This window comes from Leopardus geoffroyi, chromosome B1 (genome assembly GCF_018350155.1).
Source record: "Leopardus geoffroyi isolate Oge1 chromosome B1, O.geoffroyi_Oge1_pat1.0, whole genome shotgun sequence".
NCBI classification, from domain to species: domain Eukaryota; kingdom Metazoa; phylum Chordata; class Mammalia; order Carnivora; family Felidae; genus Leopardus; species Leopardus geoffroyi.
The window spans coordinates 14194844-14219743 of record NC_059327.1 but is presented as its reverse complement, the minus strand read 5'-3'; the positions used below and the strand labels follow the sequence as shown (position 1 = coordinate 14219743).

The 24900-nt window shown below is 42.1% G+C and overlaps 1 protein-coding gene and 1 long non-coding RNA gene across 3 annotated transcripts; one reads left to right on the top strand and one right to left on the bottom strand.

Moving 5' to 3' along the window:
* Nucleotides 1–11934: 11934 nt before the first annotated feature.
* On the bottom strand, nucleotides 11935–15841 carry LOC123584966 (CDKN2A interacting protein). 2 transcript variants are annotated; one of them, XM_045452684.1, is made up of 3 exons: nucleotides 15084–15841; nucleotides 14518–14617; nucleotides 11935–14054 (listed from the first exon to the last, which is right to left on the bottom strand). In XM_045452684.1, exons 1-3 carry the CDS (start codon nucleotides 15353–15355, stop codon nucleotides 14046–14048), a joined length of 381 nt encoding a protein of 126 aa, XP_045308640.1. In that variant the 5' UTR covers nucleotides 15356–15841; the 3' UTR covers nucleotides 11935–14045. The 2 variants fall into 2 exon arrangements, with proteins under 2 accessions (XP_045308640.1, XP_045308632.1); XM_045452676.1 differs by having other exon boundaries at nucleotides 14487–14617; nucleotides 15084–15826.
* A 59-nt stretch (nucleotides 15842–15900) lies between these two features.
* On the top strand, nucleotides 15901–17496 carry LOC123584973. The gene is made up of 3 exons (XR_006705817.1): nucleotides 15901–15998; nucleotides 17009–17102; nucleotides 17434–17496. It is a non-coding gene; the product is annotated as an uncharacterized LOC123584973 (long non-coding RNA).
* The last annotated feature ends 7404 nt before the right edge of the window (nucleotides 17497–24900 follow it).

Here is a 24900-nt window from a genome sequence, read left to right as displayed (position 1 = left end):
GGGCTCAAACTCACAAAACCGTGAGACCATGACCTGAGCTGAAATCAAGAGTCGATGGCTTAGGGGCGCCTGGGTGGCTCAGTGAAGTGTCCAGCTTTGGCTCAGGTCATGATCTCATGGTTCGTGGGTTCAAGCCCTGCATCGGGCTCTGACAGCTCAGAGCCTTAAGCCTGCTTCGGATTCTGTGTCTCCCTCCCTCTCTGTCCCTCCCCAGCTCACGCTCTGTCTCTCTCTCTCTCAAAAATAAACATTTAAAAAAAATTTTTTTAAGTCTATTGTTAACTGGCTGAGCCACCAAGGCACTGCATGGTTTGATTACTACATCTTTGTGATAGAACTTGAAGTTCGAATTGTGATGCCTCCAGCTTTGCTTTTCTTTTTCAAGATTGTTCTGGTTATTCAAGGTCTTATGTGCTTCCATACAAATTTTAGGATATTTTGTTCTAGCTCTGTGAAAAATGCTGTTGGTATTTTGATAGGGGTTGCATTAAATGTGTAGTTTGCTTTGGGTAGTGCAGACATTTTAACAGTATTTCTTCCAATCCATGAGCATGGAATGTTTTTCCGTTTCTTTGTGTCTTCTTCAATTTCTTTCATCAGCGTTTTATACTTTTCAGAGTTCAGGTCTTTCGCCTCTGGGTAAGTTTATTCCTAGGTATCTTATTATTTTGGGTACAATTGTAAATGAGATTGCTAAATTTTTCTTTCTGCTGCTTGATTATTGGTGTATAGAAATGTGGCAGATTTATGCTCATTGATTTTATATCCTGTGACTTTACTGAATTCATTGATCAGTTCTAGCAGTTTTTTGGTGGAGTCTTTCAGATTTTCTACATATAGTACGCCATTTGCAAATAGTGAAGGTTTTACTTCTTCTTTACTGATTTCGATGTCTTTTACTTCGTTTTATTTTAATGTTTGTTTGTTTGTTTGTTTTGAGAGGGAACACAAGTGGGAGAGGGGCAGAAAGAGAGAGGGAGAGAGAGAATCCCAAGCAGGCTCCACCCTCAGCATGGAGCCCAACACAGGCTCAATCCCACAACCAAAGGTCATGACCTGAGCCGAAATCCAGAGTCAGGTGCTTAACCAACTAAGCCACCCAGGCACCCCTATTTCTTTTTGTTCTGATTGCTGTGGCTAGGACTTCCAGTACTATGTTGAATAAAAGTGAGGAGAGCAGACATCCTTGTCTTGTTCCTGATCTTAAGGGAAAAGCTCTCAGTTTTCCCCCATTAAGGATGATGTGAGCTGTGGGTTTTTCGTATATGGCCTTTATTATATTGAGGTATGTTTTCTCTAAACCTACTTTGTTGAGGGTTTTTATCATGAATGGATGTACTTTTTCTGCATCTCTTGAAATGACCGTATGGTTCTTTTCCTTTCTCTTATCGATTTGATTGTCACATTGATTGATTTGTGATTATTGAACCACTGTTGCGTCTTGGGAATAAATTCCACTTGATTGTGGTAAATGATTTTTTTAATGTATCATTGAATTCAGTTTGCTAGTATTTTGTTGAGAATTTTTGCATCTATGTTCATCATGGATATTGGCCTGTAGTTCTCTTTCTTTCTCAGTTGTGTCTTTATCTGGTTTTGGTATCAGGGTAATAATGTTGGCCTAATAGAATGAATTTGGAAGTTTTCCTTCCTTTTCTACTTTTTGGAGTAGTTTTTTTTTTTTTTTTAACGTGTATTCATTTTTGAGAGACAGAGAGAGACAGAGCATGAGTGGGGAAGGGGCAGAGAGAGAGGGAGGCACGGAATCCACAGCAGGCTCCAGGCTCTGAGCCGCCAGCACAGAGCCCAACGTGGGGCTCGAACTCACGAACTCTGAGATCGTGACCTGAGCCGAAGTGGGACGCTCAACCGACTGAGCCACCCAGGCGCCCCAGCTTTTTGGAATAGTTTTAAGAGCAGTAGATATTAATTCTTTAAATGTTTGGCAGGATTTACCTATAAAGCCATCTGTCTTGGAGTTTTATTTGTCGGGAGTTTTTGGATTACAGACTCAACTTCTTTGCTGATTATCAGTCTGTTTGAATTTTCTATTTCTTCCTGTTTCAGTTTTTGTAGTTTATATTTTTCTAGGAATGTATCCATTTCTTCTGTGTTGTCCAATTTGTTAACATATAGTTTTTCATAATGTTCTTCTTTTAAGATTTTATTTTTAAATAATCTCTTTACCCAACATGGGGCTCAAATCCAGAACCCCAAGGTCAACAGTCTCAGGCTCTACTGACTGAGTCAGCTAGACGTCCCCATCATATTCTCTTGTGTTTGTTTGTATTTCTGTGCTATTGGTTGTTATTTCTCCTCTCTCATTTATAATTTTATTTGAGTTCTCTTTTTTTCTTGATAAAGAAAAAAATAAAATAAAATAAATTTTATTGATTTTTTCAAAGAACCACCTCCTGGTTTCATTGATCTGTAGCATTGATTTTTTTAGTCCCTATATCATTTATTTCTGCTCTAATCTTTATTGTTTCCTTCTTTTTGCTAGTTTTAGGTTTTGTTTATTGTCCTTTTTCTAGTTAGGCTGTTTGAGATTTTTCTTGTTTCTTGAGGCAGACTTGTATTGCTATAAACTTCCCTCTTAGACTGCCTTTGCTGCATCCCAGAGATTTTGACTGCTGTGTTTTTGTTTTCACTTGTTTCCATGTACTTTTTAATTTCCTCTTTGATTTCCTGGTTGACCCATTCATTCTTTAGTAGCATGTTGTTTAACCTCCATGTATTTGTGGTCTTTCCAGACTTTTTCTTATAGTTGACTTCTAGTTTCATAGCATTGTGGTCAGAAAAGATGCCTGGTATGATGTCAATCTTCTTGAATTTGTTGAGACTTGTCTTGTTGCCTAACATGTGATCTCTTCTGGAGAATATTCTGTATGCACTTGAAAAGAATGTGTATTCTGCTGTTTTAGGATGGAATGTTCTGAATATATGTTAAGTCCATCTGTTCCAGTGGATTCATTCAAAGCCATTGTTTTCTTGTTGATGTTCTGCTTAGATGATGTGTCGATTGATATAAATGGGGTGTTAAAGTCCCCTACTATTATTGTTATTATTGATTAGTTCCTTTATGTTTGTTATTAACTGTTTTATGTATTTGGGTGCTTCTATTTTGGGTGCATAACTATTACAATTGCTATATCTTCTTGTTAGGTTGTTCCCTTTATTAATATATAGTGTTCTTCTTTGTCTCTTGCTAGTTTTTGTTTCCAAGTCTATTTTGTCCAAAATAAGTATTACTAATCGGGCTTTCTTTTGCTATCCATTTGCATGAGAGATGTTTCTACATCCCCTCACTTTCAATCAGCAGGTGTCTTTAGGTCTGAAATGAGTCCCCTACAGGCAGCTGCTGCCTAGATTCTTGAGCTCTGGTGGTTTAACCTGTCCTTTGATTCAATGAGTAACCTTTTAATAATTTTTGTTTGGCCATCTTAGAGTTAATTTCTGTAGCCTGAAATGAAAGAACTCTAACTGATACAGGCACTCAAGAAACAGCAAGATTGAAGAACTTTTCTGTTAAGCCAGTTGACAAATGACACAAGAGCCCTTAAGTGGGAACTTGTGAGTCATCAAAACTGATGAGTTAATTTGAGGCCCCATCTGATAAGTGCATTTTGTACTCAAGTAAAAGTAAAAAATCGAATCAATCCACAAAATACAGACATTTTCTACCACTAAATAACTGAGGCAATTCCAAAGAATATGCTTCTGGAACAAAAGGCCCTTCCAAAAGAGGTGGCCTAAAATTTTTTTGAAAATGGTAGAATAATGAAATAAAAATCTTCTTTACAAATAAAGATTTTCTTTGAAGCACACAAAATTCGTGTTTTATAAATTTGCAGTTAAAAAAGAAAAAACACAACGTAACTCTGGGGTGCCTGGGTGGCTCAGTCGGTTAAGCGTCCAACTTTGGCCCAGGTCATGATCCCATGGTCCATGAGTTTGAGCTCCAGGTTGGGCTCTGTGCTGACAACTCAGAGCTTGGAGCCTGCTTCGGATTCTGTGTCTCCCTCTCTCTCTCCCCCTCCTCTGCTCATGCTTTCTCTCTCTCAAAAATAAATAAATGTTAAAAAAATGTTTAAATGACATATGGGTTTATCACTATAACTGGAGCCTGCTACAGTTTCTGTGTCTCTCTCTCTCTGCCCCTCCCCCACCACTTGTGCTCTCTTTCAAAAATAAATAAATGTAAAAAAAAAAAAAAAAACACTCTGATTTTAGAAGTATACATATTATGTTGAGCAAAATGTGCTGTCATGTTCGTCATGAATACTTCCCTTTTACCTCTTTAGAATACTTGCAATGAAATGTTAGATATCTGAAGTCTGTCAATGTGATTTTTTAAATGCCTAGGATGTATTTAACCATTATGGCTCCAAAGAATGTCTAAGCATGTGTTTTAATAATTATATATACTCTCTGGCTATTTGTTCAGCTATACCTAAAAGCTATAAATTTAAGATGTATCTGGGGCACCTGGCTGGAGTCGGTGGAGTGTGTGGCTCTTGATCTTGGGGTTGTGAGTTCAAGCCCCACATTGGCTGTAGAGATTACTTAAAAATAAAATCTTAAAAAAAAAATTTGAGATGTATCTTTCTCTGATGAGAACAAACTGAGGGTTGCTGGAAGGGTGGTGGGGGGATGAGCTAAATGGGTGATGGGCATTAAGGAGGGCACTTACTGGGGTGAGCACTGGGTGTTATATGTAAGTGATGAATCATTGGGTTCTATGCCTGAAACCAATACTACACTGTATGTTAACTAACTTGAATTTAAATAAATGAATTTAAAAAAAACATGTATGTTTCTCAGCAATGAGAAGTTGGCATTTCACATTTGTGACATCAGGGTCAGGCAACATGTACATGAAATTAGGCACAGAGCACTTATTTTATAGCTCTTCCCGTACCCACCAGCCTCATTATGGCAAAGATGCAATTCTCCCCTGTCTCCTAGCCTCGAAAGAAGTCTTGAAAAACTGTCAAGAATTTGCTTGCCATTGCAGCTGTTGTTTTACTTCCATTATTTGACCCTTAAGAGAAAGTCATTCTTATTTAAGGATCCTTGAAGTAGAAAAAGACTCCCTAATTAGACTCTGATTAAATGGCAGAGAAAATACTTGCGATCAGACATTGTTTAAAATAAGTATATCTGTCTTAATCACATCAATTTACCAAGCTGCACTCATCTCTAAGCTGTACCACTTTCCATTCTACATCTTGCTCAGCAGCAAGGTAGTCAACACTTTTCACTTAGGAAGGTAGAAAGCCAACATTCTTAAGAAAAATGGTGGTGGTGATAGTGGTGAATTCAAATCCCTATAGGGTAGGCAGAATAATGGACCGTCAGGGTAAACATGTCTTAGTGCCTGGAAGCTGTGAATATGTTACATTACATGGCAAAGGAGAATTAAGGTTGCAAATGGAATTAATAAAGTTGATCCTCTGATCAGATAATCAGATGATATTAAAATAGGGAAATAATTGGGGCGCCTGGTTGGCTCAGCCGGTTAAGTATCTGACTTCAGCTCAAATAGCGGTCTCACAGTTCACGAGTTTGAGCCCCGCGGCAGGCTCTGTGCTGACAGCTCAGAGCCTGGAGCCTGCTTCAGATTCTGCATCTCTCTCTCTCTCTCACATTCTGTCTCTCTCTCTCAAAAATAAATTAAAAACATTAAAAAAAATTTTTAATAGGGAGATTATCTGTGTGAACCTAATATCACAGGGGTCCCTATAAGTGGGAAAGAAAGGCAGAAAAAGAAGAGTAGGTGATGCCAGCGGCAGAAAAAAAGATGTGACAGCAGAAGCAGGGTGAGGGTGATGCCATTTGAGGACACGCCCCACCATTTCTAGCTTTGTAGACTGAGGAAGAGGGTCAGGAGCAAGGAACATAAGCAGCCCTTGGAAGCTGGAGAAGTCCAGCAAACAGATTCTTCCTCAGAGCCTCCAGAAGGGAACGCAGGACTGCCAACGACTTGATTTGAGCCCCCGGAGACCTGCATTGGCCTCCTAACCTACAGATTCGTGTCGTTTAAGCCAGCAAAGTTGTGGTAAATGTGTTACAGCAGCAATAGAAACTCAATATGCTGTTAATGTTATTTTAGTTTGACTGTTGTAGGTGAAGACTCAGTAGGAAAGCTTTGCTTTGATAGATGATGGCATGGATTTCCTTAAAATAAGGGATAGAATATAATTCTAAAAAACCACCAAAGTCTACACAAAATTCATAGATCCATTTCACAGGAACAGAGGTGAGGGAACTGACCTTATATTATTTTCCGTGTACCAGTCTTTCCCCTCTTTCTTCCTACTGACAGAGATCAAAAAGGGTCAGCAATTTTCTTTCACTATTCTCCCAGAAGCGACATCACACTGAAATGTATGGGATGTCTGACTTCTGAAGTACGTACTATCTTCCATGGTTTTAGAAAGTAAAACTCTTACAATCTTTGATTTATGTTAGCTCAAAGGTAACAACTGAGAGAGAATTAATGGAGCAGACACACAGATCAAAGGGAAACTGAGAAAGGGTTGGTGGGCTTACATCGAATGTATAGAAGCAAACTCGATAATTAAGGGACTTTATCTATCTGCAGGAGAGAACACCGAGCAGACTGTCAGTGTTATTCCATACCTGAACTGACATAATTCTTCATCTGCCTAGTTCCTGAAGGTTTTCCCCAAGGTTTGTGAAGAGAGAAAAAAATCCTTAACCCAAGTAGCCTTGCTTCACCTGATACTTGATTTTAGGCTATTGTCTCAAAATAATTCTTCTGATAGAACAATGTTTTGGGCAAAGTAACCCATGACCAAGTATGTATAAATAATGCCCCCCGTATGGTCAACATAACTTTAACATTCGTTCTTTAACAAGAACAGTTAAAATTTATATGCTATCCATGCTTCACAGAACAACTAATATGTATTTTAAAATTTTAAAGTATGATTTTAAAAATAAGTTGACTCATACAACAATTTCAGGGATTCCAAAAAGGTCCACCTTGTTCCACAACATCTTTCATTGTATTAAATGACATCCATTGTATTCCATGGGAATGACGCCCCCTGGTGTTGTACAAGTCAGTGGCTCTGGAGTTTCGGTCCTGATGCCTTCAGCATTTCTTATTCAAGCCCTCTTTGCTTGGATCTCTCAGATCCTGCTAAGGAGTGATGCATTCTTTGATGGCCGTTGGGGTAAACAAGGCATCCTCACTAAATGAAAACTGTCATTACTCCAGCCTCATTTCTGACAGTTGAAGTTCATGCTATAGACCAGAGATCAGGGCCCACGTGTCTCAAACACCTGCTTTCCTTCTTCACCCTTCTCCTCCTCAAAATCTACCCAGGCTGGAATGAGTGGATTTAACTTCCTTGCTATCCCTGGCATGGAGTTCCCTAAAGTCATAGTATCCTCTCCTTCCTTATAGGAACTATAATAGCAGAATGACTGCCAGAGAATGTGAATTGCAAGGGAAAAGGAACAAATATTTTCAAAATAGTATCCTTATTTTACCTATGTCATATTTTTCTTGACTGCATTGAATATTTTGAAATGAAAAACAAGGACAGAAGACACACATACTTTACCCCATACTGGTTTCCCAACTGCAGGTTATTGAGTGTATTTGAGAATCCCCACATTGAGTATGGCCCACTATCCGTACACACAGGTAAGATAAACTAGAAATGCTTCCACGGACCTCTTTTTTCATTTCGTGAAAACCATTTTTCTTTAGCCAGTGTCCAAAAAATAATAATAATAATAATACACACATGGTGAAGAGTAATGAGACAGGATTCATAAGATAATTTGCTTCAACCACTGGTTACATCACTGATTACACCATTGCCTCTGTAAATTGTCCCTTTGAATTCTACAAATAAAATTTATAGGAAATATTAGGAAAGGATTATTTCAGATACATACTTGAGCAGTTTCCTTTAGTATTTACTTCTTTGGAAGCTTCCTAGTTTAAATGGTCAAATAAAATTTCTTAAATTTTCCTCAAAGTATGATTACACTTACTATTTTCCGGAACATGGGAAACAAATGTCATGGGACAGCGTGTCTCATTGGTATTCACAGTCACTGCCCCAAATTGGAACTAAGTCGTCATTGAGTCTTCTGTAAGGACACTGGATTTGAGTCCCTGCTTCACCAGATACTAGTTCTGTGATTTGAGGGAAACAATTCAAAATGGTCATTAGTTTTCTCATTTGTAACATAGGATCAACAATACCAACCCACCCCATTGGGTTCAGGGAGGCTCAAATAAAACATAGGTAGGGGCACCTGGCTGGCTCAGTCAGCATAGCGTGTGATTCTTGATCTCGGGGTCTGGAGTGCAAGCCCCTCATTGGGTATAGACCTTACTTTAAAAAAACAAACAACAAACATAGGTAAACCAACACCACATCGTAGGCAACAAATAAATGGTAGCTATTCACATGGGAGTTCTCGCAGTGGCGAAGTTTTATTTTTTGAGCTAGGTAATGTTATATGGGCATTCAATTAATTATTATTGGACTTCACAGACTTCTGCAATTATATTTCGTAATAAAAATGTAAGAAATTAAGTGATAGCTATTTTTAGCATTAGTTAAATGTTAACTTATGTGATGGTCCCTTAAGCCTTACCTGAGTCCCTACTAACTATAAATTCTATATGGTAGATTACTTAAAAACAGATTAGTTTCTTTTTGTAGTAAGCTAGTGACTTTCTAATACCTGTTGCAGAAGGAAGCTTGTCTACACTGGATCCCATGGTTGTTAAACCCCCTTCTGCTCATGGTCCAAAGAGGTTCTGCAGGAATTAAGAAGAAACTCAATGGTGGCCACTCTCCTTGAACTATCGTCCTGCTCCTGTTTTATACACCCAGGGCTCCCAGTTTTCTTTGAGGATATATGGCTCAAGTTTGAACACTAATTACATGTTCAGGAGTTTTATCATTTCAGAGTGTCCAAGCCCCGGTAAACTGATTTACATGACAACAGTCATAAGAAAAACACTAGGTGATTCTTACCATTTTGGCCTATCTTTATATTCCTTTTCATGCTATATACACTCCACTTCTATATAATGGTTTTATAGTTCAGTTTATTTACTGTTTATTTTGCGCTAGGTTGGTTGCCTCCTTAATGACTGCCAAGGAGGATTCTGATTCTACTCATAAAAATTTCTAAATCACAGAAGGTATTTGATTGCTTCCTGTTAAGTACTGATATACATAATCTCTAGTGTTTCTTTTTTTTTTTTTAATTTTTAATGTTTATTTTTGAGAGAGAGAGAGATACTGGGAGAGAGGCAGAGAGAGGGTGACACAGAATCCCAAGCAGGCTCCAGGCCCTGAGTTGTCAGCACAAAGTCCAATGCGGGGCTCAAACCCATGAACCACGAGATCAAGACCTGAGCCGAAGTCAGACACTTAACCACTGAGCCACTCAGGAGCCCCTGTAATTTCTAGTTTTTAAAAGAATGTCCAGTATGTAATCCTTCCTTTTCAGTATTACTTTTTTTCCCCCCTTTCCAAGTTAGTCAACTTATTTTTGGAACTTTGCCCACTCACTACTCTTTTTTCTTTTTTGCTCTATAAACAGCAAAACAACAGAACTAATTAATGTTCATTTGCAAATAATAATCCTTCTTCAGTTTTGTTTGTTTAAATGATAAAAAGCTACAAAGAGTATTTCTATTCATCAACTACATTATTTTTCAAAAGTCATGGCTAAAATTGATACCAAGAGATTTGCCAGTGAAGTGAGTCAATGTAGGACTTTAGCACAATTTTTGAGGAAAAAGCCTACAAGCTTCCCTTAAACGACAACAGTTGTAGGACTGCTCTGGTTCCCAGTTGATGCTTTGGTTACCTTCTCACTGCCATTACTCAGAGATCTAAACAGCAAAGAGAATTCTGTACCAAAAAAAAAACTACCCTTGGTAGTTTCCTACCCTTGGTAGGAAAAACGATGGTCTTTCTTTCACACATAATTAAAATTGGAGCAGGCTTTTTATACATACAAATACAAATGTATATAAATATGTACATAATACATATAAAAAGCCTTGGAATTACACACCCTTATGACAATTACCGTAGCCAATGGAAGCAGTGGCAGGCCCCAAGAATTTGGGTTAAAATTCACAACACTATTCTTCAAAGTCAACTAACTTTACGGTTAAAAAAAAAAAAATCCTGCTTCTAATACCATTAAGAAAAACCAGTTTTAGAACATCATCTCACCGCAGTGATTTAAAAATGAAATTCACTATTTCCCATCTTGATAATTTTATTCACTCAACTAGATTGCAAATTATTTTAAGGTTTTTTTTTTTTTTGTTTTTTTTTAATTTCAGTTGAACCCATATGGGACTAATTCCCTAGTTGATAATATTCAAGACATGTTAAATACCAAGAAGGATTAATAAGCAGAAGAGGTACTGATGTGATTCATTCCAAGGAAATGAAGGCTTTGAAAAGATGCTGTCACTTAATAAAACTGGTAGAAAACTGCAATCTGGGAGTTTCAGAAATCTTAGCATTTAGAGAAATGAGAATTATTAAGACAACATAGTAAGAGCTTGTGTTCTGCAGACAATCAGATACAGGCTTGAATTCATTCTTTGGCCAAATTACTTTGTTTCATCTGAAATATGGGCCAAATAAGAATAGTTACTCATAAGGTTGTGAGGGAAGGAGTATACATAAATAAGCAATTAATAAACTATCGTATAGTGCATTTCAAGTGTATTATCTCCTTTAACCCTCATAGTTCAAGGGCCATTTGTCTTATTCTACAGATGAAGTTAAAAGGCAGAATTCCTAAAGGGAGACAAGATTCTATCTCAAGAATTACAGATTCCTACCAAAGCTTGTTTTCTTCTCGAACTATCGTAAAATCTGTTTCTGTATCTGGGATTCTTTACATTTTGATTAAGAGCATTTTATAAGCTGTTAATAAGGCTATAGTAAATGTTTATAAATTAATGCTTTTATACGAAGCAGCTTCCTCCAAGTCTACCATATCAAAAGGTTAGTATAACTTAAAATATTTTCAATATTTATATTAACTTGAAACAAGACAATTTAGGAAATACCAAACCACCTAATTAGACACATTACAGAAATTTATTTATCCTTTGTAGTATTTGGCTTTTCTAGCAAATCATTGTCCCACAAAATACACACTCCCAAGACTGAGGAAAGTCGAGTAATTAGAAGTACTTTCCAAACACTCAGGTTACTACTTCTCACAACATATGAAGGCAACCTATTTACAGAATATGGACTTTGGTACCTAATTTTATATCCTCAATATGGAGTCATTTTTAAAGATTATCTGGTAAAGTGAAAGGTGATCATTTCGAATGTGTAAGTATCCTTGTCTATTTCTAGAATAGAAAATAGAAATAACTTCATCCTTAAAATGATGCTACTTATGTTCAATTTTCCTACTCCAATATACCAGGCACACAAAAGGTCATTTCTTGATTTTTCTCAGGACATTATTACCACTACTGCTCAAAGTGCAGCAGCTAGATAGAAGGCCAGAAAGATAACAACTTGGGCCAGAGTTTGAAGAAAAATGAAAGAGAACACACAATAGAGTAATACAATCAGAATCATGTCAGGCATAGGATTCCATTTCATTACTAACAAATGTCATGCAACTGGACGAGCTCGGTAGAGCTCAGCATGGCTCTTCATTGTTTCCAGTATTCTTCTAGGAGATTTGTTCAAAAAAAAAAAAAAAAAAACCATCTAGTTCTAGATTTGCAAACTGTATTTTCTCTATCCATAAAAAGTTGCATATCAGCTATGAAAAATAACCCGGCTGTAATTTATAATGACTAGTAGTGGGAAGCCCATTTCCAGGAATTGGTTCTGACTTGGGGGGGAAAAAAAACACGACTTCTTGAAAAGGTAAAATAGCTTAAAGCATTTAATATCTAAACAAATCAATCTGTTAATAGTAGTCACAAAATATGCTTAATATAGAAACCCACATTTATGTCTTTAAGAAAAAGTGTAAATTGTATTTTACCTCAAACATAAATTAACCCACTTAAAGAATCTGCAGCGGTCAAAATCATGGTGAATTTTAAACAACTTCAGAATAAAATAACCTTAAGTACTTTATACTGCTTTATATCTAAAAAATGCTTACAACTTCTCATAAAAATAGTCTGAGGCAACTATTTTTTCTTTTATTCTTTAACAAGACATGTTCAGTATCATGGGCAACATTCTTAAAACCTTAAGCTTCACAGACTTTCAAACATTCAAATACTATGGTCCCCTTTTCTTTGATGTGGAGCTTTATTCAGCTGGGGGTGGGGAAAGCGTGGTAGACAACTTAATACATTTTCACCAAATTGAAAGTAGTACAAAAGTTTTAAGATTCTACAGAACTACACATCGTACCTAACGGATCATTAAAAATAGAAGACAGTATTTTCTTCAGCAAATAAAACAGCATACTGGTATGCTGTTAACGCATACTTCTTAATATGTACTGTCATTCATAAATTATTTACAACTTCTACTGTGCGAAGAGAACTAGAATGTAAATTTTCTGCAAAACTGGAAAAAAGCAATACAAAATTTGTGAAAGCCTGTGTTTCATATTATACAAAAGTAAGCCAGTTTTTCTCTTCAAATACCAGCCATCATCTGCAGTGGTATTTTGGGCAAATTATAGTAATTCTTGAGGATGTTTTAATGCTGGAGGTAAGTTTACAGGCCTTGACTCTTCATCAAGGAGGACCAGGTCTTCTATTTCACTGCCTCTGTATTTCCTTTTACAGATCTTTACCACTACTTTCTTCTTGAGAAATAACTTCAGTGCTTCTCTTGATGCAACAGCTTTTGCATTCTCTTTGCTTTTTCCACAGCCGGTGCCCAAATACACAGACTTGCACCTCAATTCACAGACAATGCTTTCTTGAGAGCTTTTGTTTTGAGGCAGATCTGCCAGTTCTTTCAGCGGAACAAAAAACACATCCAGTGTGGCCTTCAGAGCCTCTATGGCCGCATTTAGGAGCTCTCCGTGATTCACGCTGGGACTAAAGCCGCCAACGGCCACCAGCTTCCACGCCACCGTTTTATACAGTCTATTGAAAAAAGGTTGTTTCTGTTTCACATCTTCATTAGTTAACTTGCAACAAGAGAATTTAACAGAACTCTCGCTGGGCTGCGAAGTACTTTTGGAAGGCAACTGTGATGTGCTCGTCTGAGAACTAATCTTAGAGGCCAGCTGGGACACACCTGCTAAGGAAGGGCTTTTGGAAACTAGAGATCCACTGGTTTGGGAGCTGCTTTTGGAAGCTAACAGCGACGCGGCTACCTGCGAAGTGCTTTTGGAAGTCAGCAGCGATGCAGGTGTGGATGTGCTGCTTTTGGGAGTGAGCAAGGATATGCCTGATGAGGAACTATTTTTAGAAGCAGAGGAGGAAACACTTGCCTCTGAACTAGTTTTGGAAGTTAACCCACCTGAAGCTGTCTCTGAACTAGGTTTAGAAGACAACAGTGGCAACTCTCCTTCTGGGCTTCCGGAGGAGCCCAACAAGGGCAACTCGATCTCTGAGATGCTTTGAGAAGCTGAGACTGAAGAGCCTTCCAAAGCACTCTTTTTAGGTGATCCACTCTGTTGTCTGGAATCAGCAGACTGGGTCACATGACTATTCACACTGGATTTCAACAACGAAGAAACAAACGAGGCTGAACCATGTTTATCTGGAGCTTCTGACTCAGAAGCCTTTCCAGACCCTGCCACTGTTACCTGAGAGGAAACGCTGCTACTACTTTGGCTGGAAAGAGACCGGTCTCCATCACTTGTAGAGCTATTCTGACTCGAGGTGGCAGAGCTTCGGGTGGAGTTTCCACTGCTCTCTGATTTGGTGGATGACCCTGTACATGTCGAGCTGTTTTCCTGCTGAGCTGATGCACGTTCTGTTTTGGCAGAAATTTTTGCATGATCTTGCTCAACCGTGGAATTGTTTTTCCCTTCCATGATTCGTTTTTTCGCCGGCTCTTCTACCCCTTCTAAAAAGAAGGAAAACAGATATGTGACTAAGTCTAGCTCATACAGATCAGCTGAAAGTTTACAAGACAGATACTTGTTAAAATAAAGGCACAAGGCGAACATATTTCAGGGCTTGCAGTTTCTTTAAAAAAGTGTGGAATAACTTCGTTAATTTCTCAAAACAGTGTCGAAAAACATCATTAACTTCTACTATTAAAAAAGCAACAGCACAGACAACATATGACACTTGAAAATCTAAAGCAGTCAAAGGAGACTATCAAAACCGGGGCCTAAAACACACAAACACAGGATTTAGGTTTAACATTCCAACTTGATTAATAACAGTGTATAAATTCTAGCTTGTTAAAAAAATTAGTAATAACAGTAAATCCTAATTACATCAAACTTATGTTCTAAACTCCTATGTATGTTCACATCTATGATCTGCTAACCATTGCTACTCGATATCCCTCTTTTCTTCACCTTGGCAACCAGTTCGTCTCTTGTGGTATGGATTGGAGCACCTGTCACTTTGATGCCTTCAGCCATACTAAGTATTTTATCCATAACTTTTTGTGGGTACCTGAAAAAAGAAAAAGGCACTTTTAAGAAGTGTTTCCCCCCCAGCTACTCCTGCTGCTGTGCAAAAACAGGCCACAGGAACGGCATTTCCTGGTCGTAATCAAGAAAGTGTACCAACCGCCAGGAACTTTCGGTTTCCTGGAACCCCAGAAACAAATGCCCCGGATCCTGGGAGGCGGGGTCCTTGCTCACCAACCCTTAAACTTCGGTGTCCATCCACGAGAGCGATGTCAACCAACGACCCTACCAGAAGCCCCCCACCCACCGCGGGGCGGAGGGGCGGGGGGGGCGGCAGGCTGTTAATCACGTCGGCTTCTGGCTGAGACGCCCTTCTCCCCCTTAAAGGGCGGCCAGTCCCGCAGATTCCCGCGCTTCACAACTTCCCCCTCCCCGCTGAGGCTCCGGGCCCCAGCCCGGGGGCGGCAGACAAAACGGGGAGAGCCGGTCGGAGACTCTTCCTCACTCACCGGCACCCGAGGAAGACGTGGTTCGCCCAGGCCATGGAAAAGGAGATGAGCTGCTGCAGCTGCCGATTGCGGGTCCCGCTCTCGGCGTCCGCAGCTTCCTCCGTGTTGGCGGCGGCAGCGCCGCCAGTCGGGGCCAGGTCCCCGGCGTTGCGGAGCAGAAACTCCCGGCGGTGGCGCCAGTGTTTGTCAGTCTCGCCGTCGCAGCGCAGCGCCTCCACCCAGGCGGCCACCCGCGGGTTCTGGCTCAGGTACTCCGACACCTCCTGCGCCATGTTGGGCCTGCGGGTCGCGGAGGCCGCGAGCGGACGCTGCACCGGGAAAGAGGCGGGGTGCGCGGGGGCGAGCGGCCCTGTCACTGCGGCCTGCACCGGCGGCCCTCCAGAGAACGCCCCTCGGGAGGCCGAGACGCCAAACAACAGCGCCCGGAGCAGCCGAACCGCCCACTTCCGCCCGCCGCCGGCTCCTTCCCTTTTATAACCTCGCCGCCGCCGAGCGCCCGCGCGTCCTTCCGGCGCGAGCCGGCTCTCCCAGGACGCTTTGCGGCGCCCGAGCTGCCGCGCCGCGGCCCGGCCGGGAGGCGGAGGGGCGCCCGCGGGGGCGCGGGGGGAGGCAGGGCGAGCGCTCGCGCCTCCCGCCCCGCGAGGGCGGGCTGCCAGTGGCTTCCCCCGGGGCGCCCCGGTCTCCGGCGCCAGCGCTTGCGTCCCGGCTCGGCTTTGTGACGCCGCGCGCGCTCCCGCCGTCTCCCTCCCTCCGGCGCGGGGCGTGGAGGCGGGGGAGGCCGGGCGGCGGAGAGGGTGGGGGCCGGGCCGGGCCAGGTCCTCGCGTGCCGCCGCGTCCTCGCAGACCCCGAGCCGCCGGTCGGGCGCGCGGTGCGCGCGTCTCCGCCCGAAGACGCTTGTTTGGAGGGGGGCCGAGGTGAACAAAAGCCCGCCTCCATCTTTTTGATCTTGTCAGAAAATAGCTTCCAACGCTGTTTTGAATGCAGACGAGCGAAGCATTGGGAGGCCGCCCTGGACGCGGGGCTTTTAGGAATGTGAAATAGTCACCATGTTAAATAGTAATGATGATGATAGTGAAGTCAGACGATTAATCCAGATCGCTGTCGCACGCGGAGTCTGAAACTCGCCCTTGCCCCGCAGGGTTGGGTTAGGATTCCGCAGCGCAACCCGGGCGGTGCGGGCTTCCTCTCGCGTTGGGTTTTGGTCCGAACTGTGCCGAGGACGGTCGTAGTAGTTCCTTAAAGGAACAAACGAACCCCCAGCTGGACAAATAGCCAGGAGGCGGCATGGAAAAGTGCCCTTTTCTATCGCCCCGAACCTTTCTCCTTTAGAGCCTTTCCCCCCTTGCATTTCTTTTCTACTTTATACCGTCCACACTTCGCACTTTTACTTCCGACTTGCTTATTGTTAACGCTTCCAAGTTCAGGTATATGTGTCTTCAAGATGAATACACTTTAATAAGTGAAAATAAGTCCTATGTAATAATGATACGTTACGAAGTAAAAAGAAATTTTCCTCTCACTAAATGTGGACTTTGATTCAAAAACGCTTGAATCAGAAAAACCAAGCCAAAAAAGTGACTTAAACTGGATAAGATTTTTTTTTTTTTTCTTAAGTTTTATTTATTTAATCTCTTCACCCAAGGTGGGGCTTGAACTCAGGACTCTGGAGATCAAGAGTTGCATGCTCTTCTGACTGAAACAGCCAGGCGCCCCTAGATAAGATTTTTTTTTTTTTTTTTTTTTTAACGTTTGTATACATGCTGAAACCATCAACATCCAACTCACACGAAAAGCTTACTGCCCGCTTTCCTGCCGTACCAAATGAAACCGGAAAGGCAGAGACACAAAAGGGTTTTGAAGCCTGAGATTTTGCTTCTAATTTTGCTCGTTTTCTCCTTTTCACTGCGAATTTCTGAAACTTGAGAGAGATGAAAAGCTGCAGAAACCTGGCAGTTTAAAAGACGAGAAGTTTTATCGTTTTTGCTTTCGCGAATTAGTTGGCATGGGGAAGACCGCAAGTAAAAGAACCCGTGGTTACATACCTAGGTCATATGTGTGCGTTTTAAGCCAACAATTTCCCCACTAATTTTCTTGTTGCCGTGTAGCCCTCTACCTATTGGTTTCATTGCCTTGAAGGGGGAACAAGTAGTCCCTGAATTCCGAAATGATTTGTTTTAAGTTGTAATAAAAGCAATGTGGTCTGAAAGCCACTTTTCAAGAGCCAGGTGCTTGGCAGAAAAGCTACGAGTATTTTTCTTTTTCATTTTTAAAAAGCTGACTTTACATATAAAGATTCAGGGCACAGACCATGGACCACAAAGTTAAAAAGAATGGTATATATTTTTTTAGAAAAAATAAGTCTTTTCACCATGTGGAGATCAATTCCTTTCTGGGCTGTCAGAAAGATGCAGACAAAAAAGTTAAGAGAATTCAGGAAAATCGGTGTGAGTGGAGGAGACGGTGAGGAGGGAATGTTGGCCCTGCCTGGACCTCTGGGAGAAGACAGTCCATTTGGTGTCCTGAGCCACCTTGGGTTGGCCTTTAGAAGGGTAGGAATGAGCCCAGGGGGGCCCTTTTATTGTTCTGATAACCAGTTACTCAGCTCCCTTCCTTCCCCCCAGCACATACGCATACTTGTCTCTCCCAGGTCCAGGAGGGAGGAATCCAAAAAGTTCCAGAGATGGGGCGCCTAGGTGGCTCAGTCGGTTGAGCGTCCAACCTCAGCTCAGGTCATGATCTCGCAGCTCGTGAGTTCAAGCCCCGCGTTGGGGTCTGTGCTAACAGTTCAGAGCCTGGAGCCCGCTTTGGATTCTGTGTCTCCCTCTCTCTGCTCCTCCCCTGCTGGCACTCTGTCTGTCTCTCTCAAAAATAAGCATTACAAAAAAATTTATGTGTGTGTGTGTGTGTGTGTGTATATATATATATATATATATATATATATATATATATATATATATATATGTAAAGGCCCAGAGAGAGAAAAGCCACAGTGCCCCTCAGGCATCATGACCCAAAAGAGGCTAGAGGTTTGGATGGTCCAAGTTGCGAAGGAGGCGGCAGCTAGTTCTAAACAAGTCATCAGGCCCCTGAGATCCCGTTTGGGCCATTCAGTAGGGTGACTGCTCTCAAACTCGTTGCCAAAGACCAAGGTGCACCACTTGTATTGGGAGATCAGACAGTTCACTCTGAGTAGATCCTACAGGGAAGAAAGCAAGGAAAGAAAGAAGCACAGAGACAATGCTGGATGATACCCAAGCCTCTCCCCCCACCCCCACCCCACTAGAAACCTGGTCGGCAGGGGCGGGGGGGGGGGGGGGGTAGAATCTTAAAAAACAAAAAACTGAGAAATACCCACCACCACCCCAGAATTGAGTTTTGAGCCACAAGTGGCTGAATTCTCCTCGTTTCATGAGATTAAGTTTTCCACTACAAGCAGAAGCACGTTCATGAAAACTGCTGCTATGCTGTGTCTCTGAAGAAATCCAGTAAAAACTCCAGGGGCAAGCTGGCCTTTGTGCAAGATGGCCGCCCCATGCAGCGAACTGCAAGGATGGACGCGTGCTCCTGAGGGTGACTGCGGAAACGAGCAAAGGACTAGGGAAGCGTTCGACATGAAGGTCTGCGTGTGGAGGGCAGGGGTCTGGGTCAAACAAATGCTCCAGCCAATGTCTCTGCCCAGGTTATGGCTTCACTTGAGAAACATTCCACAGTGAAGGGAAAACTTTTACCCAAAACAGTGTATGAGGTCACAAGTTAGGCAAATCACAGTGATAAGAGGAGGTGTCCTGAAAAGTCAAAGCAGAGAATGTTTTAGGAAGAGAGTGCTCCCCTGCATCAGTAGCTGGGGAGAAATCAAGGAAGAGGAATACTGCTGATGAACAGTGGGATTTAGAGGCTGGGACCGTTGATGAGCTTAGCAAAAGCAATTTGGGTGGAGTGATGGGGACATTGGAGTGAGTTCAGGGGTAGGGAAAGGAGACGGTTGACCGTGAAGGAGAGGAGAGCCAAGAAGCTGAGAAAGGATGTGGGGTCCAGGCAGCTTTTATTAAGATGGAAGTAGCTTGAGCATGTGCATCTGTGACTGAAAGGAGCTAATAGATACATTATTTTTTGTTAATGTTTATTTTTGACAGAGAGAGACAGAGTATGAGCGGGGGAGGGGCAGAGAGAGAGGGAGACACAATCATTTAACAATGCATTTTTAAATACATTTTATAATGCATTTAAAATTTTTTTTTTTCAACGTTTATTTTGGGGACAGAGAGAGACAGAGCATGAACGGGGGAGGGGCAGAGAGAGAGGGAGACACAGAATCAGAAACAGGCTCCAGGCCCTGAGCCATCAGCCCAGAGCCCGACGCGGGGCTCGAACTCACGGACCGCGAGATCGTGACCTGGCTGAAGTCGGACGCTTAAACCGACTGCGCCACCCAGGCGCCCCACATTTTATAATGCATTTAAATATTATACTTAATCTTCGATTTCATAGTCTCTCAATTGTAGACAATTACTCTTGAGTCCCATGTCATGTAAGAAAATTCTGGAAGAGAGACCATAGGCAGATATTTGGGCATTCACAAAGTCTGGCTTTGGGGTTCCTGGGTGGCTCAGTTGGTTGAGCGTCCAGCTCTCAATTTTGGCTCTGATCATGATCTCACGGTTCATAGGTGTGAGCCCTGCATCGGGCTCCATCCTGGCAGCGTTCAGCCTGCTTGGGATTCTCTCTCTCCCTTTCTCTCTGCCTTCCCCACTCTCTCTCTCTCTCTCTCAAAATAAATAAACTTAAAAAAAAAAGTCTGGCTTTAAGAGAAAATGCCATCGCTCATGGTAACTTGGCAGCAGGTGGAAAATTCTGAAGTGTTCCTACTTGCCTGCAGGGGTGGTGCAATTTGTTTGTACATTCATCCTTAACATAAATAAGTGTCAATCAATTTGTTTGCTGCTTCGAGAATTAAATAAGATTGTGAAGTTACGTCTTTCATGGGGTTAGTTTCCAAAATCAGCATGTAGATGAAAGTCAGATATCCGATTCCACTTTACCTTTTCCTGTGGCAAAGCAATTATCTCAATTTTAGAAAGACCCTTAGGCATCTGCTGATGTGAAGAAGGGGAGAATTATGGACTTTCTCTACAGGCTCATAAATTCTAGTTTGATTAATTTCCATTGCAAGTGACAAAAAAAAAAAAAAAAAAAGATTTAAAATGGCTTCTGCTTAAACACAAAGGGAATTTATTGGCTGTGCTCTTGACAGACCAGGAAGTAGACCATGGGATCCAGGTACTCGAATAATACAATCAGGAAACCTGTTACTTTTCATCTCTAAACTTTGCTTTCTCTGTGTCAACTTCAATCTCGGGCAAGCTCTTCCTACATCGTGGCAAGGTGGTTTTGAGCAGCTCACAGCATGTACATCGTCTCTAGTTTAGCAAACTAGGAATATCTCTTTCTTGATAGTTCCTGACCATGTCCTGAGTTCTGCTGGTAATCCATTTATCCTTAATAAACACTCTAGACAGGGGTATGAAATATTCCAGTTGCAGAGGTCTAAGTCGTGTGTCCACCTTGAGAATAATAAAACATTTGAGTAGGGTCAATATCATGCAAGGGAAATAAACTAAATGCATCAAAGAATTTACACTCAAGGAAATGGAGATAACAGTCATATGAGAAGGATCACGAAATACCAGAAAATATTTTTAAAGGATGGTAGTAAGCAGTTGCAAAGGACACAAGACAATTTTCCTATGTGAGATCTTATTATCAGGATGATGTCTTTCCTCCACATCACAGCCAAAGTGATAAAATCATTTTACAGCAATTCTTGTATTTCTTTATATAGTGTTATATAGAGTCTTCCTAAAAACAGTTTCATCTTTAGTCTTCATGGTTCTTCTAATGCCAATAAGACAAGGTATTTTTATGTGTAATTTCCCATCCCTTTGTGAAATTCTTTACCTGTGACTTATCCCACAAAGAAGAAGATTTAACTCTAGAACCGAGAAACAGATAGAGATCAGAGAATAGTTAGTGTTTGGAGAAGTAACAGTTCAATTTCCCATAAAATAATAAACTTGATCTCAACTCTTCAGAATCACGGAAAGTTAGAGCTAGAAGGAGACCTTAAGATTGTATTTATTTTGCAGATGAAGAAACTGAGGGTCAGAGTGGTTAAGTGATTGCCCAAGATCAAACGATCAATGAATGGAAGGATAAAAATGAGAAACCAAGGAACATAGTCTGTTGACTTCTGGTCTAGGACTCGGGTCTCCTGTCACATTTTGTTTCTTGGTGAAGTTTAATCAATCGGCAATTTTGATGAACTCACGAGGTGGAGTGGCTGCAAAAGTGAGCTGAAACTTGTTAAATCCGGGCACCGAGATTATGGCAGCAATCCACTTAGTTATTGGGCAATTTGGTAACCAGGAGCAGGAAGGATATGAACTTTGTGCTTCTTTGTACCCAGGACTGCGGTACATGAATGTGTGATTGCCTTGAAGCTACAAACACCAGGGGCAGTAGAAAGGAACGTTTCTGGAGAGATCCATGAAGCCAAGCCAGGGGAGAGGATGTAGCCTAACCAGGGGTTCAGAATATTGATTTAGGAGTCAGACATTCCCGGGTTTGAATTCTGTCTCCATTATGTATCTCGTGTGGCCTTGGGCAAATTATTTCACTTCTCTTGGGGCCTGGCTGGTTCATGTGGAGAGCTTGCAACTCTTTATCTCGGGGTCAGAAGTTCAAGCCCCACACTGGGTGTAGGGTTTACTTTAGAAAGTTATTTAACTTCTCTAAATCTTTGTTTCCTTCACCACGACGTGGGGGTACCTGCACCTAGAATTGTAAGGAATAAATGAGATCACATATATAAAGAGAAGAGGTCAAACCTGGTACATAGTTTATACTCAATAAATGCACTTTCGAAACATGTTTTGAAGTTTTATTTGGTCACGAGGCAATTGTAATCATCGGTTTTTTGGTTTATGCAAATAACACCGTTGCAGATGAACCGAGTTCAGTAGGTACAAACCTCAGTCCACAAACCCAAGGTGCACAAAGAAATGTAACTATTTTTCTATGATCGAATTCATTTTGTGTTTTAAGGTCCCGTGTCACCAACTGACGCAAACTAAATTTCAGTCCAGTCAGGATTCTGAGCACCCCTTCCAGGGAACTTACCTGGTGTGGAGGGACAGGGGCTGAAGGTGGGGGTCAAGGTGAGGAGTCCCCCGGCATCAGTTTTTTGTCCCTGTAGGTCCATGTGGGCCACTGCTTCACCCTTCTCACCCTGTGGCAGAGTTGGAGGGCTCTCCTTGCCGTGCTCACACCTGGCTCAGGCATGGGGAACATCCCGTTGCTTAGGGTACCGTGTTCTCTGTGACGCTGTCTCAGGTCCGCTGGCCCAGACACAGTGGCTCGTCCATGCGTTCTGAGAGGAGGGGTGCCCTGGATGTCTTCCGGCTTCCCTGGGCCACTTTGCTCAAGGACCCCCAAGCCTCCTGCGTTTTTCAGCATCTGCTCCCTAGTCTCCTTCCGTCTGCAGTTCAGCCCGGGGGAGGGGGGGGGCCCGGGGGTAGGACGTGGGGTTTCTTTGGGGAAACGTGCCAGGAGTCCCATTCCCTTGGTTCCGACCCTCCCTTCAAGTTCCCCTTTCCTGTGCAGAATTTCTTACCTGGATCAGAGGTAGCCTGGCTCCTTATCTAATATTCTTCTACCCTCATTGCTATTATCCTCTACCCGGACTGTTGATCTATAAAAGTCAAGACTTTGCTTCTTTGCCTTCTATATTCTGCTGCATCTTGCAAAAGGCAGTGGCCACAGAACAGCTCACATCGCAAGTATTAGCTAGAGGGTTATAAACGTTAGAGCCACTTCTAGAATTCCCAAGAAAAATGAGCCATATCTACCAAAGCCCCCTCCTATTTTCATACTAGAGACTAATATTAATTTTTATGAAGCAATTTCCTTTTTTTATTTTTAAATGTTTTATTTATTTGAGAGAGAGAGAGAGAGACAGAATCCGAAGCAGTCTCCAGGCTCTGAGCTGCCAGCAGAGCTCGATGCGGGGCTTGAACCCGTGAACCACAAGATCATGACCTGAGCTGAAGTCGGACGCTTAACCGACTGAGCCACCCAAGTGCCCCGAAGCAGTTTCTTTAACACCATCGGAGGGAGAGGTTGGTGGAAAACTTGCAAGCTGGTAAGGAATATCTGGGTCGATGGAGTATAAGAAAGCAGAGGGGCAGAAAAAAGTCCAGCCAGTGATCTCCGCGGAAAGAACGCACTGAAAACCTTTGATGGGCTACCAAAGGCAACACTTCAAAATCCCACCTCCTTCTCTTCTTCCCCTGCTACGCAACTGTTGGGTGAATAAGGATGAGTTTTTAAAAACCTCAATTAATTTTAAGGAAGGAAACAAAGTAAGTGTTTTTCTTCTCACCAGGGAAGGCAATTTTGATGTTAAACACCTCATTGATAGTGGTAATACTATGCAGTTAATTTTAAAGATGGGAACAAAAGAAGTGTTTTCATTCTCACTAGGGAAGGCAGTTTTAAACACCTCATTGAGGGTAGTGCCGCCACGCTCATTTGGGACTAGATAATAGCTCCCCTTGACAAGATGCCGAAAACACAGGGTGAAACCCACCAGCACCGAGACGCGTTTTCACCCCCACCTACTAGCAAAGGCACATTTTCTCTATTTCTTGAAAGGAGCGTTAGTCTGCAGTGCAATCCAATTATTTTTACAATGCCAAGTCCATGGAAATGAATTCAGGAGCTTACCCCATTGATTTCAGTGGGGCTTGGTGTGGTAAAATTGATTCCACAGGGCTTTGACAGAGTGAACGAGGGCGGGGGACGTTTTTATTCACATTTATTTATTTTTCCAAGCTAGAGCTTAAGAGGATCAGAATGCTCGTTTTATCGCTGCCGTACGAAATTAGAACTAGTAAATAGGAAGGGAAAAGCACAGAGTTACATTATAACCGTGGGCATGAATCTGTTCGTTATTGGGGGGGGGGGGATCTGATCGTGCTTTTCAGTGACCATGGAAGTGGAATCAGACACAAGTTGGAGGCTTCGGCGAAGAATTACAATAGGAGCTTGAAGTCCTGGGACCATCCTATTGCCCAAGGTGGACACACTGTCATTGCCTCAGTGGCCCTGGGTCGTGGGATTCTGGATCTAGTGTTACTTTTGGTTGTCCTGAAAGACAGAGACCATAATCTTCTAGCTGTTGGTTCGGAGAGAGGGGATGTAATATAGTCACTTAAAAAAAACATTGGAGAAGTGCTTGGCTGGCTCAGTCAGCAGAGCACGTGACTCTTGATCCCGGGGCTCATGAGTTTGAGCCCCACCTTGGCCGAAGAGCTGACTTTAAAACAATAAAAAATTAAATTAAAAAAATTAGGGAATTATTTCAATTCTAAATGATATCAATTCTCTTATGACCTCGTAGACACGTGGAATTCTATTCCTGGCAGGCAGGCTCCTTGGGGATGGAAAAGCGAGGCTGCTTCCTCATTTTTAGGAAATTGAGGGCCGATCAGGAAACTGAGGCTTGGAGAGACCCGTGAGCGGTGACTGACACTTGATTTCCAGGCCAGCATTCTGTCCACCAGACCCGGTTTCAAGAAAAGAGGTTAGCATCTAGCCCCTTGGATTCCCCGAGCCAGACACAAACTCCTGGTGCAAGTTGATTTATAGTTAACCTCATCTGGGGGATTCACGGTGCCCGAAAAGGCAAGGAGGAAATGGAGTACAAACCCGCACGCACCACAATGCAGGGAGCCTCGGTAACCACAGAGCATACAGTCC